The sequence below is a fragment of the Megalobrama amblycephala genome, linkage group LG2 (assembly GCF_018812025.1).
Source record: "Megalobrama amblycephala isolate DHTTF-2021 linkage group LG2, ASM1881202v1, whole genome shotgun sequence".
Classification (NCBI taxonomy): Eukaryota; Metazoa; Chordata; class Actinopteri; order Cypriniformes; family Xenocyprididae; genus Megalobrama; species Megalobrama amblycephala.
The window spans coordinates 47,949,254-47,963,382 of NC_063045.1; the positions used below are offsets into that span (position 1 = coordinate 47,949,254).

The window sequence follows — 14,129 nt, forward strand, 5'->3', positions numbered from 1 at the left end:
TAAATTAAATAGTTTTTTCTCATATTTTTGTGAGCAGTATATTTTTACCATATTTTAACCTTTTCCCCACCAGTTTTTTAGTTTTAAGTTGCCAGCCAGCGCCAGCATTTTTGATCATATTCACAAAATTTTTATGGCCCCCAGAATATGTTGTTGTAAGAAAATTTGAACAGTCAATATATCAAAAGAAAGAACAGAGCTCTGCTTTAAATATATATATACTATATATATTCTAGCTTCATTATGTTTTTATCAACTCTTGAATGCAAGTTTCATAAAAAATAAATATGTATATATCAAATGTTCAGTTTTGATTTATATGCTGTTGGCTTACTTGTGTGTAAACAACTTCTATCCGCTCCTTCTGATTTATCTTTTTCTTTGCTTGTTTTGGGATCCGGAGATGCTGTACTATTTCAGAAAATACGAAATAGCACCAATGGCGGGGAATATTATCACCATGATGTGTATTTTTCATCTTCATTATGGTTGATTGAAAATAAATATTTAGTCGATGAACATTTTCCTCAGTAATTTCATTTGAGACTAACACTGGATCTCTCTCTCTCTTTCTTTCTCAGCTGGTGGGTGGAGAGTTTGACCTGGAGATGAACTTCATCATCCAGGATGCAGAAAGCATCGCCTGCATGGTGGAGCTGCTGGAGCACTGTGACGTCACCTGCCAGGCGGAGATCTGGAGCATGTTCACAGCTATCCTGCGGAAGAGCGTTCGCAACCTACAGACCAGCACTGAGGTGGGGCTCATCCAGCAGGTGCTGCAGAAGATGAGCTCCGTCGACGACATGATTGCAGGTGAGCACTAAAATAAAGAGTAGTGAGACACTCTCAGCAGAGTGCAGGATCCAAACCTGGCATGAAATTTCAAAAGTCATTGTCTGGCTTTTACATTCAAATAAACTGTTATATTTGTAATATTATAAACATTATTAGGTTATTTGTAAAGTAAATGCCTAATAATAATTATTATTATGATTGATACTAATACTACTCCTATTGCTAATAATAATAATAACAATTAAAATAAACATAATAATAATAATAATAATAATATGGCATTTATATAATATAATAATTTTCATCATCATTCTATTATAATTCTATTATAATAAATAGATTAAACATTATTTTGCAGTATTGCAACATCTTTTTTTGATTTTGGTCGTTTGTAAATTTTGCCTAATAATAACAATAATAATTATTATTATTGATTATTATAAATAATAATTATCATTTAATAATAATAATTATTATAATAATAAGACATTTATGTAATATAATAATAATTACCATCGTCATTATATTGTAATTATTATATCATAATAATAAAAATAAACATTATTTTGCAGTATTGCAGCATCTTTTGGTGACTTATTATTATTATTATTATTATTATTATTATTATTGTTATTATTATTATCACCATCATTATTAGTAGTAGTATTATCATTATTATTATTGATAATAATAGCATTGTTATTATTCATAATAAAAAAAACAACAACAGCTTTTGGTTTTGGTTCTGTGTGAAATAAAGAATCAACAGTTATTTTTTTAAGTGTGCAGTGATTTTAAGTGTATTGTTTTCCACTGTTCTTATTCCTGTTTAATACCGTTCATGTCACGTCTATGTAAACTCATCTTTTTCGGTAAATATGCCTCTTCTGTGCTTCTTAGCAGTGTAAAGACCCCACACTTTTTTCAATTTCAAGGCACTTTGGTTCTGAAAATATCTATTGTTTACACCAGTGCCTTCAGTTCAAATACTTCAGTCAAATGAAAATCCAATTCACCGAAGAGAAAAGAATCAGTAATTTCTGTGATAATCTATGTTGTATCACATGCTTGTCCATATGTTCCAATCCTCTATGATTTGGCTCTGTTACGTTTTAGAAAAATAGGTTTCACTGTCTCGCTAAACCCCTCATTGTGCATTCTGTGTCCAATATTTCTGTGTAATTACGATCAGTGGACCATGGCCGTCGTTTATTGCAGGGGTAATGTGTAAAATTGGCTCTGTGAACACATTTGGGAGAAAGCTTCTCTCTTACCGTTCTTTAGACAGATTTGCGTGTTAGAAAATACCGCTGCTAATCAGACTATTAGTTCTCATACGCTTCCAGCTTCTGTCCATTTTTGACCAAATTTGTGGCCTTTGAGTGAATGGCGTGTAACTGGGTTATTTTGAAAATCAAATTACAATGATATTACGGCACGACAAACATGACTGCTAAGGGGTTGTTATTTTTCTCGAAATTAGATTATTTCATGTCTCGCGTTTTAAAGAGCTTCTAAATTCATAACGCAGATGTTTTGCAAATTACATCAGCAGACAGTTTGACACTGAGCCATTACAGCCAATATGCGAATGAATAGACTTGGGTTTCCATGCCTTTGAGAGCCACGATCCGATGACTAAAGGAGCCTCAAGAGAACATGCTGTAGATAATGTTCCAGCGGAAAGATAACGATTGGCTTCTTGCCCCGAGTGACATCATCCTCATGAGTCGGCAATTCTGTGCACCGATAATGCTGAGTCATTTTGTTCTCTTCTTTCTCTGTCTTTCTCAGATCTCCTAGTGGACATGCTAGGGGTTTTGGCCAGCTATAGTATCACAGTGAAGGAGCTGAAGCTGTTATTCAGCATGCTGAGGGGGGACGGAGGCATGTGGGTGAGTCTTCTTGCACCACAAACTCTTGACCCTTTTACACCAACTGGATGCCGTTGCTTTCCCTTTTCATCAAAACAAAGTGTTATGAACAAAAATCTGTATAATATTATTTTTTACTGTATTTCTGATCAAATAAATACAGTGAGACTATAGTGAGACTTCATTTAAAACATTAAACGTTATTTTTAACTGAATAATTCTTGTTACAAATACAAGTTTCGTATTTCTGTCCTCTACATCTCCCTATGGTGTCCCATAGACTTCCACTTCAAGAGTGTAAATGTTTTTGTTTGTTTCGTACAAAATAAGAGATGAGTTATGTTAGATTAATCTGTGGTAATCAACACTACGCCAGACGATATTAGAGCATAAATTGCTTTTAACCTAGAGTATTAAATACAACTTTAACAAGGTCAAATTTGTGCAAAATCGCTGGTTGATTATATCGCCTCTGTTGGGCGGAAACCTTCCATGTCCAAAACCGCTACTTTTCAGGAAATGGAAAAAACACTGTATTTTTTTAATAATTAAATGCTTTGTTGTCAATGTTGATATCGTGGCTTCAAATTGAGTTAAAAGGTTTTTGCGCAGAGAATGTCGGACTTATGTGTTTTGTCCATCATTAGAACAACCACATCTTAGGCAAATATGGCCCTGTTTCCACCTGGTATTAAGAAGCGTTTTGGTCGATTGGATCATAAGTGGACGATGCTTAATACAGGTGTAAACGTTTTGTGCTTGTCCACTTTCAACCACTTCCAAAGGTAGTTGAAATCGTATTCGCCCGGATAGCTTTCGTAGTGTAGACGCTCATGTGGTCGAATGTGTTTGATCAGTCACAAAAGACCACCTACTCTTCGCCTACTTGACCTAACATGTAAACATTATGGGAAGGGCACTAGCCAGACGGGATTTAAACTTTGTCGGCTGAAGACCCAAGTTTGGTTTGAAGATGGAAAACATGCCAAGCACAATGTTCTCTCACTATTTCTAATTTCTAACACACACTCACAGCGTTCGACGTGGTCTTGCGGCTGTCAGAGCATAAACAAAAGCTGCTACTCTCCATATAATTTTCGTCGTCTCCGGGCGCATTCATATGTAAATTGTGCGATCTTATTTTGTCCATTAGATCGAAAGATCTGAAAAAACCCATACATTTACCCACCCATATACCCTCCCCTCTATGAAATCAGGATAGAAGTGGTTGAAAGTGGACAAAAGAGACAGATTAAAACACCAGGGGCCGTATTCACAAAACATCTTAAGGCTAAAAGTAGCTCCTAACTTGCCGATTTAAAAGAAACTCTAAAAAATCATGGGCGTGTCAGTTCTAATTTTAGGAGTCCTAAATTTCTGCTCTAAGAGTATTTCACAAAGCATTTTAGCGCTAAAACTAGCTCCTAAGCCTGTGAAACGTTAGGAGTAGTCAAGAGGACTCCTAAGTCACTAAGACCAAATCACAAACAGTCCTAATCCACCCAAAGACACTGTACACCATTGAGGCAATAGCGATAGAGCCTTAGTTGCTGATCTTTTTCTTCATAAATGCAATACATTTTGATTTATAGATCTGAATCTAAGATGAGACGGCAAAAAAAAAAAAAACTTTAACAAATAAATAAATATTGTCTGATTACCTGTGGCAATGGTTTTCATGAGTTCACACTTACAAATGATTGAATAGAGTAATAAAATATATAATAAGCGTATTTGGTGTGCTGTCCAAGGGGATCGAGGGCTCCGAGATTGGAATTTAGCCCAAACCCAAAGTTCTCCCCGTATCCCCAGCCGAGAGCGAGGAGCGGGTTGGCGGAGGGATGCAGAAAACTGTCGAAGTAACTATAGGCGAGTCGGCTCTCGTCTGTGTATATATTCCTCCTCTCGAGCTGATTAGAAAAACTGTTTGAATGTGTTTCTCCCAAACTTTGTTTATAAAACATAATTTGTCGCTTGAATTCTGCATTCTCTTGAGATGCAGACATCCAAGAGGTGGACAATTATCTGTATATACTAGTTTAATTAGTGAAACTTAGCCTACATTTTAAAACCTTTATGGCAACATTTGATTTTGACTATGGCAACATATTTTGGCAAAAATATTTATTTTAATAGGGCAACATTAGTATTTTAAAACCTTTATTTTAATATGGAAACATGACACCTAATTCTACAATATTCCTATGATTAAATCGCTGACTCCTCCCCCATCAGCCAATCACTGTGTGTTTACTCCATAGCAACGAGGTCAACCCCGCCCTTTCTCTTAGCTTAAGACTTCTCTCCATTCCTTAGTAAAAGTTTGTCTCAGCAGCTTTGTGAATAGGTTTTAAGAGAAAACTCTTAGCTAAGAACTTTTACTGCTATTTAGGAGAACTCTTAGTGGTAAGATAAAATGTTTTGTGAATACGGCCCCAGGTGTAAACGGATATGTGTCTCCTTCATCTACTTGTGATCCGATCGACCAAAACACATCTTAATACCAGGTGGAAACAGGGCCTAAGCTCAACTCATTGCATTTTCATCAACTTACTGGTTATAAAGTTTATTGTTGCTATGTGGGTGCTCAGTTTTTTTTCTGTCATTTGGCCAAAATCTCATGTTATAAAAGATGAAGTGGCTATTTAAGACAGTATTGGCTTTGACTTGATGACAAATGATAGACTGAGACACTCTTCTCCGACACTACATAAAACATTAGCCTTTACCCTTGCATTGCAAACAAGCAGAGACGGTCCACATGTGTGGCACTTCATTCATGATAGAGGCGGTGAAGTTATGAGGTTTAGTCACAAGGTCTTTACAATACTTTTAATTGGTTGAATATGTGCAAAACCCACAAAAAGGGTGACCAATGTAATGATTCATGAAAAAAAAAAAAAAAGACGAAATATGGAGATACAAGGTTTCCTCCCAACAGCAAGGATATAATGTAGATTTTGAATGGTTCAACAACATCACAGTGCGAATGGTGTTATCACCAGGTGGACTTTTTGAAATTTTTTAAAAGAAAATATTGTATATTCTCCATGTTGAGGCAGCGGTTGCACAGTATTGAGGGAGAAGACATTGGCTTGGTTGCTATAAATTTTACTTGTTATATGGATTAATAACTTATGGCAGTAAAGATTGGCATGAAGCCATTGAAATAAAATATGTTCTTAAAATTTCCTAAAAATCTGATACGTGCAGATCATTAGCCAGCTCCCTTTAGAGACTTCCAACAAGCCCAGCCAACGATCTCCTGTCCGCCAGTCCTCTCCATGGACACATCTGTTTGGGGTTGCCTGTGTATTGATTTCAACTGTGCTGCCATGGTTAAGGCTGATGGACAAGCTATTGATTGGCTTAAGTAGAGTGGTGGATTTGCTGGGTCGTTCATGATGGTTACTATTAATTTATTTATTTTTGGCTCTCATGAACATATATATATATATATTCCTCTGTTGTTAAAGTCTTCATTATAATTTCCTTTTTTATCCCTCTCTCTCACTAATTACAATGTTCTCTCTTAATTGTTTTCTTCCTTCTTGTGTCCCGTTTCCCTTAGCCGAGACATGCCATTAAGCTCCTATCAGTGCTGAATCAGATGCCTCAGCGGCACGGCCCTGACACCTTCTTCAACTTCCCAGGACGCAGTGCGGCGGTGAGACTCTCCCACACCTTTTACAGCAAAGCTTTTGTAGAATCATTCTAGACATTATAAGTGTTGAAATGAGACTAGTGTGTTATGATTATAGAACACCAACAACAGAAACAACACTGAAAGGGAATATTCTACCATTTTTTTCCTACACTTCACTTTCCTTAATTTGCAGAGACTAAACTATACTATATGTATACACTACTGTAAAAAAGTCAGTAAGTTTTTTTTTTTTTTTGAAAGAAATTAATATTTTTGTTCAGCCAGGATGCGTTATTTGATCAAAAGTGACAGTAAAGACATTTATAATGTTCCAAATTTTTTAAATGTTAAATAAATGCTGTTCTTTTGAACTTTCTATTGTGTGGCTTTCTAAGAACTTTCTAAGAATCCTGAAAAAAACAACAAAAAAAAACCAAAACATTTTTAACATTGTAAGAAGAAGAAGAATGTTTTTGATCATCAACATATTAGAATCTGTAGGATAATTTGACACTGAAGACTGAAAATTCAGTTTTGCCATCACAGGAATAAATTGTAATAATATTTCATTTCAGTATTACTGTTTTTACTGTATTTTAATCAAATAAATGCAGCCTTGGTGATAATTTAAAAAAACAAAAACATTTTAAATCTTACCAACCCCAATGTTTTGAAGAGTAGTGCATTTAAATTATATATTTATACATTTAAATTATGTACATTTTAAAGCTGCAGTCCGTAACTTTCTTTGGTTAAAAAATTATCCAAAATAATTTTTTGAGCAAGTACATAACCAGCCAGTGTTCAAAACTATCTAATTATCTTGTCTCAATTCACAACGGTAAGCTTGTAATAATATTTTATAATAAGAGCGACATGGTGGATTTCCGCGGGAAATTCGAGCATGCAGTAGTTCGTCTGTGCGTCATTACGTCACGTCCATAAACAGAAAGGAAGGAGTCCCATCCAGGCTAGTCGGTTTTATCATGTGAGGATGCTGCTGGTAGTGGATCATTTATAGCCTGTTCTCACAGCAGCTGAAATAATTAAACTTATCATTTTAATGGCGGATTGTAATCCAGAAAGATCCAAATGACAATCATCAGTGACAACTGGAGATTTACCTGTAGCCAAAAAGCAAAAGACTTTGGACTGTGGAGTGACTACCGAAATTGAAATCTACAGGTAACGCTAATACACACTAAATACTCAGTCACGCAATGCTGATGTTGTTAACATTAACAATTTGAGAACAATATAACAGTAATAATAATTTGCACGGTTTGGCATGATCCGAGCTAAGCGATCGTTAGTTTTAATCATCATTGGCAGCGCGATTTATTGTAGGCCTAATGCTTTTTTCCTCAGTTGGTCAGAACAAAAGTGTCAGACAAGTTACTTACTTGTTCAGATGATATTTTCCAGTGAAAATTCTTATATTGATCATACTTTCAAGACGTAGAATCTGTGATTCTGATGTACAGTATCCACACCGGTGCGGTGATTGACAGCAAGCATTAGATTCATCCGCGCTGACAAGCTGCGCTGAGGCACAACGCACGTACAGATAACTGTTCCGCATATGACTGCAATTGCAGGTTTCAAACAGAGATGGCGACAAAGAGGAAAAATCACGGACTGCAGCTTTAAATAATTGTATTATTTTAAAATATTTTTTATTGAATAATTCATGTTACAAATACAAGCCTCACATTTCTGCCTATGGTTTCTCATAGACTTACACTGTAAGTGTGTACATGTTTTCGTACAAAATTATCTGAAAATATTGTCCGTGGTAATCGACACTATGCCACAGATGCTGTTATTAGAGAGCAAATTGTAACCCAGATTATTAAATACCACTTTACCAAGGTAAATTTATACAAAATGGTCTGTTGATTATATTTCATATTGTTCTGCAAATGTTGTTTTAATTCTTTTTGTGATTGTGCAAATATGCGGCTGCTAATTTCCTTGTGTTTTGCCCCCCCGGCAGGCCATTGCTTTGCCGCCCATTGCTAAGTGGCCTTACCAGAACGGATTCACTCTCAACACTTGGTTCCGAATGGACCCACTCAATAATATCAATGTAGACAAGGATAAACCATACTTATACTGGTGAGTATAATATGTATGACGCGTTAAGGAAGAGCAGAGGTACTGGTATGGCTTAATGCTGACCAGTCGTCAGTCAATAAAATGTAAATGCCAGGACTGCAGAAGCTCTAAGCGACCTAGACCAACACCTGTGAGCCTCAAGCTTCTCAGTGTGGAAGAAACACGGGAGATCTGTGCATATGAAATATTATATTACCATTTCTGTTTGAAGTGGTAAGTGTCTCTACAGGGCTGGCCCACAAGAAGAGACTGCTAATTTAGGAGTGATGAGCCCTGCCCTATTTTCTAGTTTCCAAAAAAAGCCTGCCGTACCAGAGGGCAAACTAGAGAAATTCACAAAATTCCTAAATGTCATAAGAGAATGACTAAAGAACCTCTGGTTGTTTTTGGAAACCAGCAAGATGCCTTGCAGAGTAGCCCTGAGGATCCTTGTTAGTTTTGACCTTTACTTTAATGTCAGTGCTCAGTTCAAAGGCCCGTATTCTACACTTCTGTAGCATTTTATTCTTTAGTCTGGTTTTAATGTTACTCAAAAACATGTTGCACAAAAACAATCATAATCCCCTTTACGATTCCCCAAAGAACATACAGTACAGTGCAGTTCCCATTATGCTTGGTGTCAAGAGAACAGATAGGATGATCTGTTGATGCACTCTGTCGAAGGCTGCAAAATGAGTTTGAATATACAGTTGTAATTTAATTTTACATAATTTCCTGTAGCTCAACTAATAGAGCATGCCGCTAATAGAGCCAAGGTCATGAGTTTGATTCCCAGAAAAGAGACATATTTTAAATGTATGACTTAAATACACTGAATAAACTGGCCTTGAATAATTACTGTATACATAAATATGACTTATAATGCTCGAATGCTTATAAATAAAATTAATTAATCTATATGGCTGTAGCAGCAGTTCTTCAAAAGAAATTTACATATATATATATATATATATATATATATATATATATATATATAATATATGTGTGTGTGTATATTTACAGTTACAGCAATTATTGCATTAATTTCTAGCATGTTTTATAACACAGTTCTCATCTTGTCCAGTTTTCCTAGCATTAGCAGTGCACCTCGGGCTATAATGTAGAATTTGAATGGTTCTACAACATCACCGTGGCAACAGCGTTACCACCAGGTGGTCTTTTTGAATATTTGTAACTGCAAATAATGTATATCCTCCACGCTGGGGTAGCAGCGGTTGCACTGTATTGAGGGAAAAGACATTGAAGTTATAGATTACCACTTCAGAAGTCTGAGGGCCACTGACCTCGCTTAAATCAGCATGTAATCCTGTTTCCTGTTTCTATGTTACCGTGGTGAGCTCAGCATAGCATTATGTAGGCGCAGAGCGAGAGAAACAGCACCGCTTTGAGGTCCGACTGATAGCCAGTCACCTTATCGACAGCAGCCAGCGCTCCCAGCAATCACTGCTGCCAATGACTCAGTCAGCCATGTTTGTTTTCCCTCCAAGAATAAAGCCTGACATCCTCCCTCCATATTTTCAATGAGTTTTCACATCTGACTATAAAAGTGCAATTAATTTTTTCTGGAAAACGTGTTGAAATCAGATTATTCTGTAGTTGTTTGAGGCAGGGAAAATGTTGTGAATATAATTAGAGTTTGTTTTTGCTGATTCATATTGAAAGAAACCCTGTGGAGTGGGCAAGTTGCTATTTTAAAAATGTTGAAATATTGTTTCATATTGCCTTTTTTTAACTTCTCTTTGAATATATTCTGTTTTAAAGCCATTGTGTTCACTAATATATATATTTTTTTCACTCTTTTCTTTGTCCCCTAGTTTTCGAACCAGCAAAGGGATTGGCTACTCAGCGCACTTTGTGGGGAACTGTTTAATTGTGACATCACTGAAGTCAAAGGGGAAAGGCTTTCAACACTGTGTGAAGTACGACTTCCAGCCCAGGAAGGTGAGTTTTGGCCTGTCTACAGATAAGTAGACATAACTAGACTACAGCAAGGGTTCTACAGTACAAATATATAGTCTTTTCCTTTATTGGTATTACTATTTTTTTTATATTTGGGGGTTTTGAAAAATCTGAATTTTGTTGAGTTGAGGCCAGTATCCAGCAGTCTAGCGACCACATATATGTGAAACACACTAAAAAAACACCTTGACAACTGCATAGCAATACCCTGGCAATGCATTTAACATTTAGTTGCAAGTTTTCTTCAAGATTTTCTTTGGAACATAATCTATATATATAGAAATCTAGATATTTATTGATCTTATTGTAAACGATTCAGCCATGCATATCGTTGCCGTTGGGCGAAAACCTTGTATCTCCATGTTTCTTGTGACTAAACTTCATAACTCCATTGGAACCTCAAACTGTCGGTAAAACCTCATAACTTTACCCCTCCTCCACATTTTGGACCATCTGGTACTGGTTTGCAATGCAAGGGTAAATCAAGAATTGGTTGTTTGAATTAGTACAGTGTTTTATTTACTCAAGAAACACTATATATATACTGTATAAAGGCTAATGTTTTATGTATTTTTTGAGAAGCGGAAAAGAGTGTTTTAGTCTAGCATTTACATTTATTCATTTGGCAGATGCTTTTGTCCAAAGCAACTTACAAGTGAGGAATACAACATGTGATTCATCGTGAAGAGGCGAATAGACACAAGAATGTCCATTGGATGTCCATTACAATATGGAAGAAAGATTTGTCGCTACTTTGGTTACATCACAACATGAAATTTTTTAATTTTTTAATTTTTTACACAACAAACATTATAATGGAAAATGATTTTTTTTTTTTTTCAATGGTGATTTAATATGAATTATATTGTTCTGAAAATTATTTCTGGGAAGTGAATGAACAGGTAATCAGCACAAATAACTGTATGAGCCTCTAGGCGGCAGCAGCTGTATAAAACCACACCTGTCTCTCTCTCTCTCTGCCTTTTATCTTTGCACAAATTTGATGTGTCCACTGAGTCAGCAATACCTGACGTCCTTCTGACTTGTTAGCTTCTGCATTTATGTACAGAAGGAACAAAGGGAATTCCAGAGGGATTTATTCCCATAGCACCCCCCCCCCCCTTTAGCACTCAAGATCTGTGTTTATCGCTTTCTCTTTATTCTTTTCTCTTTCTGTTTTTTTTTTTCCCTCACTCAGAGTAGGCTGATACAGCAACATCTGGTTTTTGATAACTTGGCTCCTCTTATTGTCCCAGCGGGATGAATTCGGCTCAGTCGCACGAGTTGTTAAACGACAAATGAAAATCAGTTTGGCAAGGGATGTTTGAATATGATACCTCATCCTGTCTGCTCACAGAGTAGGACGACGAGGGAGGGTTGTGTGCCAATTAGAATGCAAGCTATACCCCCTTCGCCCAGAAACACACACGCTAGTGTGAGAAAATGTGTACTTGGCCTAACAATGAACTTCACAACTCACCCAATTAGTCGGCACTTTGTTTTACTATTGAAACAGAGTGCGGTGGGACAAAAGTGCTGGATTTTAATCAACCACTTTGTTAGTGACTCTTAGATTTATATTAAACTTCCTTAGATATTAAAGAGGGGAAGAAAAGAGCCAAAACAAGGGATCAGAGAGGATCATAGAAGTGAACAAAAAAGAAATGTAATTAAATTGAACTGAGCTAAAAGATCTGTTCAGAACTTAAATAGTGCAGTTGTTCACAGCTTGTTATTGGTCAATGGAGACCAAGGGCTCACAAGAAAAGTTCAGCAATGGAGGACTACTCTAGGGCTGTGATTTGCAAAATCCAAAGCCCCGTCTAGACGAAGACGGCCCTCTCTTGCATTTATGTAAAATCTTAACTGGCATTAAAAGCTATGAAATCTCAATTATGGGATGGATTTTCAGTCTAGTAGATTTTGGCTTATCCTCCCCTCCACCTCACTCGAGCTAATATCGCCTTACGTTTTAATAACATGCTAGGAAGGTGGAGAGGATATTTGGGAAATTAGAACTTTTGAGGAAGTTTGCATCATCTAAGTCTCCTGATTTGTGACGGCCAATTCTAATTTCCCCAGCTCATCCTTTTGGGCTCCACCCTGCGAGAGATCAGTTATTTATTTGAATTACGGATACATGGTTGACACTTTTACATGATCCGTGGTGTTGTATTCCTCACTGGAGAGCTTTCAAATGTCAGGGCTCTGATCTTTAATTCATATGCCAAAACAGCTTTTAGCATTGCTGCAATCAAACAGAATGATTCTGTTTCAGTAAATTTAGCTCTCGGTTTAGAAGCATGTAATGAGATGATGTTTTATGTGCTTGATCTTAAAATTGAACACATTCATTTTGGAGCTGGGTCATTTCCACTGAATTTTCTTGGTCCAAAGATTGAAGGAATGGTTCAGAAATATTGAATACTGAAATAAGCATTTCATGATATAGGCTGATACTTTCGTCCACAAAATGAGGCACCCCTTAAATATGATATAAACTCGAAATTGTAAGAAGTAAATTGAGAATTGTGTTCAATGCAATCACAACTATTAACTCAAAATTACATAAACTCATAATTGTGAGAAATGAAGTCAGAATTGTGTGCTTATAATCTCTCAGTTCTGAGGGTTTGAATTGCGAGATGTTAACTCAAAATTGCGAGATATATACATTTGGAAGTGCAGCAGTAGTGTTCCGGAAGTAAAAATTCCATTCATTTTCTCCATAGGGAAATTGATTTTGAACAATAACTTATAAACCTTTAAAGACAGACCTACTGTGAGCGATGAGATTGTTAATCCATGGTATTTGCTTCTGATGAAACCATCAGCCCACATTATTTCATCTTATTTTTAAAATAATCATGTTTAACAGTGGAATTCCTGGTGGGAAAACTACATTACCCATGATGCTCTACAGAGAATTACACCAATCAGAGTCAAAAAAGCAACATGCACCAAAATAGCTCTTTAGCTCCGCCTACTCCATGAAGCGCCACGAATAATGTAATTGAATCGTTCTCTTTACACTCTCAAAATACTTGTATAATATATGCATATTTTGCAATAAACTTAAAATACATTGTTTTTATATAATCAACATTTGTAATCCATCATTTTTAATTTGATTATGCTGTTCACGATGCTTCATGGGATTGTAGTTCCTTCCCTCACTAAAGCTGTTAAGTACACAGTCTTGTAGCTTTGTCTTTTTGTCAGATTTTCAAGAACTTCTTTGCTTTGAAGTTCAAATCAAAGTTTCTAATGTTGTGATTAACCTCATTGCTGATTGGCTTGATTCATTGCTTAACTCTTTAATGAGGACTTCTTTTTTTTCGATTCTTATGGAAAAATTAATAGGGAAAAAACACTACTGAAATCAGTGCCACTGACTATTACTTTTTAATGTAGTTTTTTTTATTCTGTGGTGGAAATGGTCTTCCTTAAAGAACACTGTGTTTGCTAATATACCTTTAAGACTTACATAAATGACCTTTTATGTTTGACTGAGTGGGCTGTGTGAATGTTGAATACATATTTCTACTTCCTGTCTTCTCCTGCAGTGGTACATGATCAGCATAGTCCACATCTACAACCGTTGGAGGAATAGTGAAATCCGTTGCTATGTCAACGGCCAGCTGGTTTCCTACGGCGACATGGCATGGCACGTCAACACCAATGATGTAAGTGTTTGTGCTGCTAGCAGCTTTCCCACCTTTTCACTGCTTTTGCAT

The 14,129-nt window shown here is 36.3% G+C and overlaps 1 protein-coding gene across 16 annotated transcripts in view; it reads left to right on the forward strand.

The window, feature by feature from the left end:
- nbeaa (neurobeachin a) overlaps positions 1–14,129 on the forward strand; it is a 162,906-nt gene that overhangs the window by 67,282 nt on the left and 81,495 nt on the right. For all 16 annotated transcript variants that reach the window (XM_048181554.1, XM_048181545.1, XM_048181549.1 and 13 more), the window contains exons 2-7: positions 582–813; positions 2,590–2,690; positions 6,241–6,336; positions 8,312–8,433; positions 10,248–10,374; positions 13,959–14,078. In XM_048181554.1, coding sequence (XP_048037511.1) covers positions 582–813; positions 2,590–2,690; positions 6,241–6,336; positions 8,312–8,433; positions 10,248–10,374; positions 13,959–14,078 — 798 coding nt within the window. The remainder of the gene's footprint in view (positions 1–581; positions 814–2,589; positions 2,691–6,240; positions 6,337–8,311; positions 8,434–10,247; positions 10,375–13,958; positions 14,079–14,129) is intronic.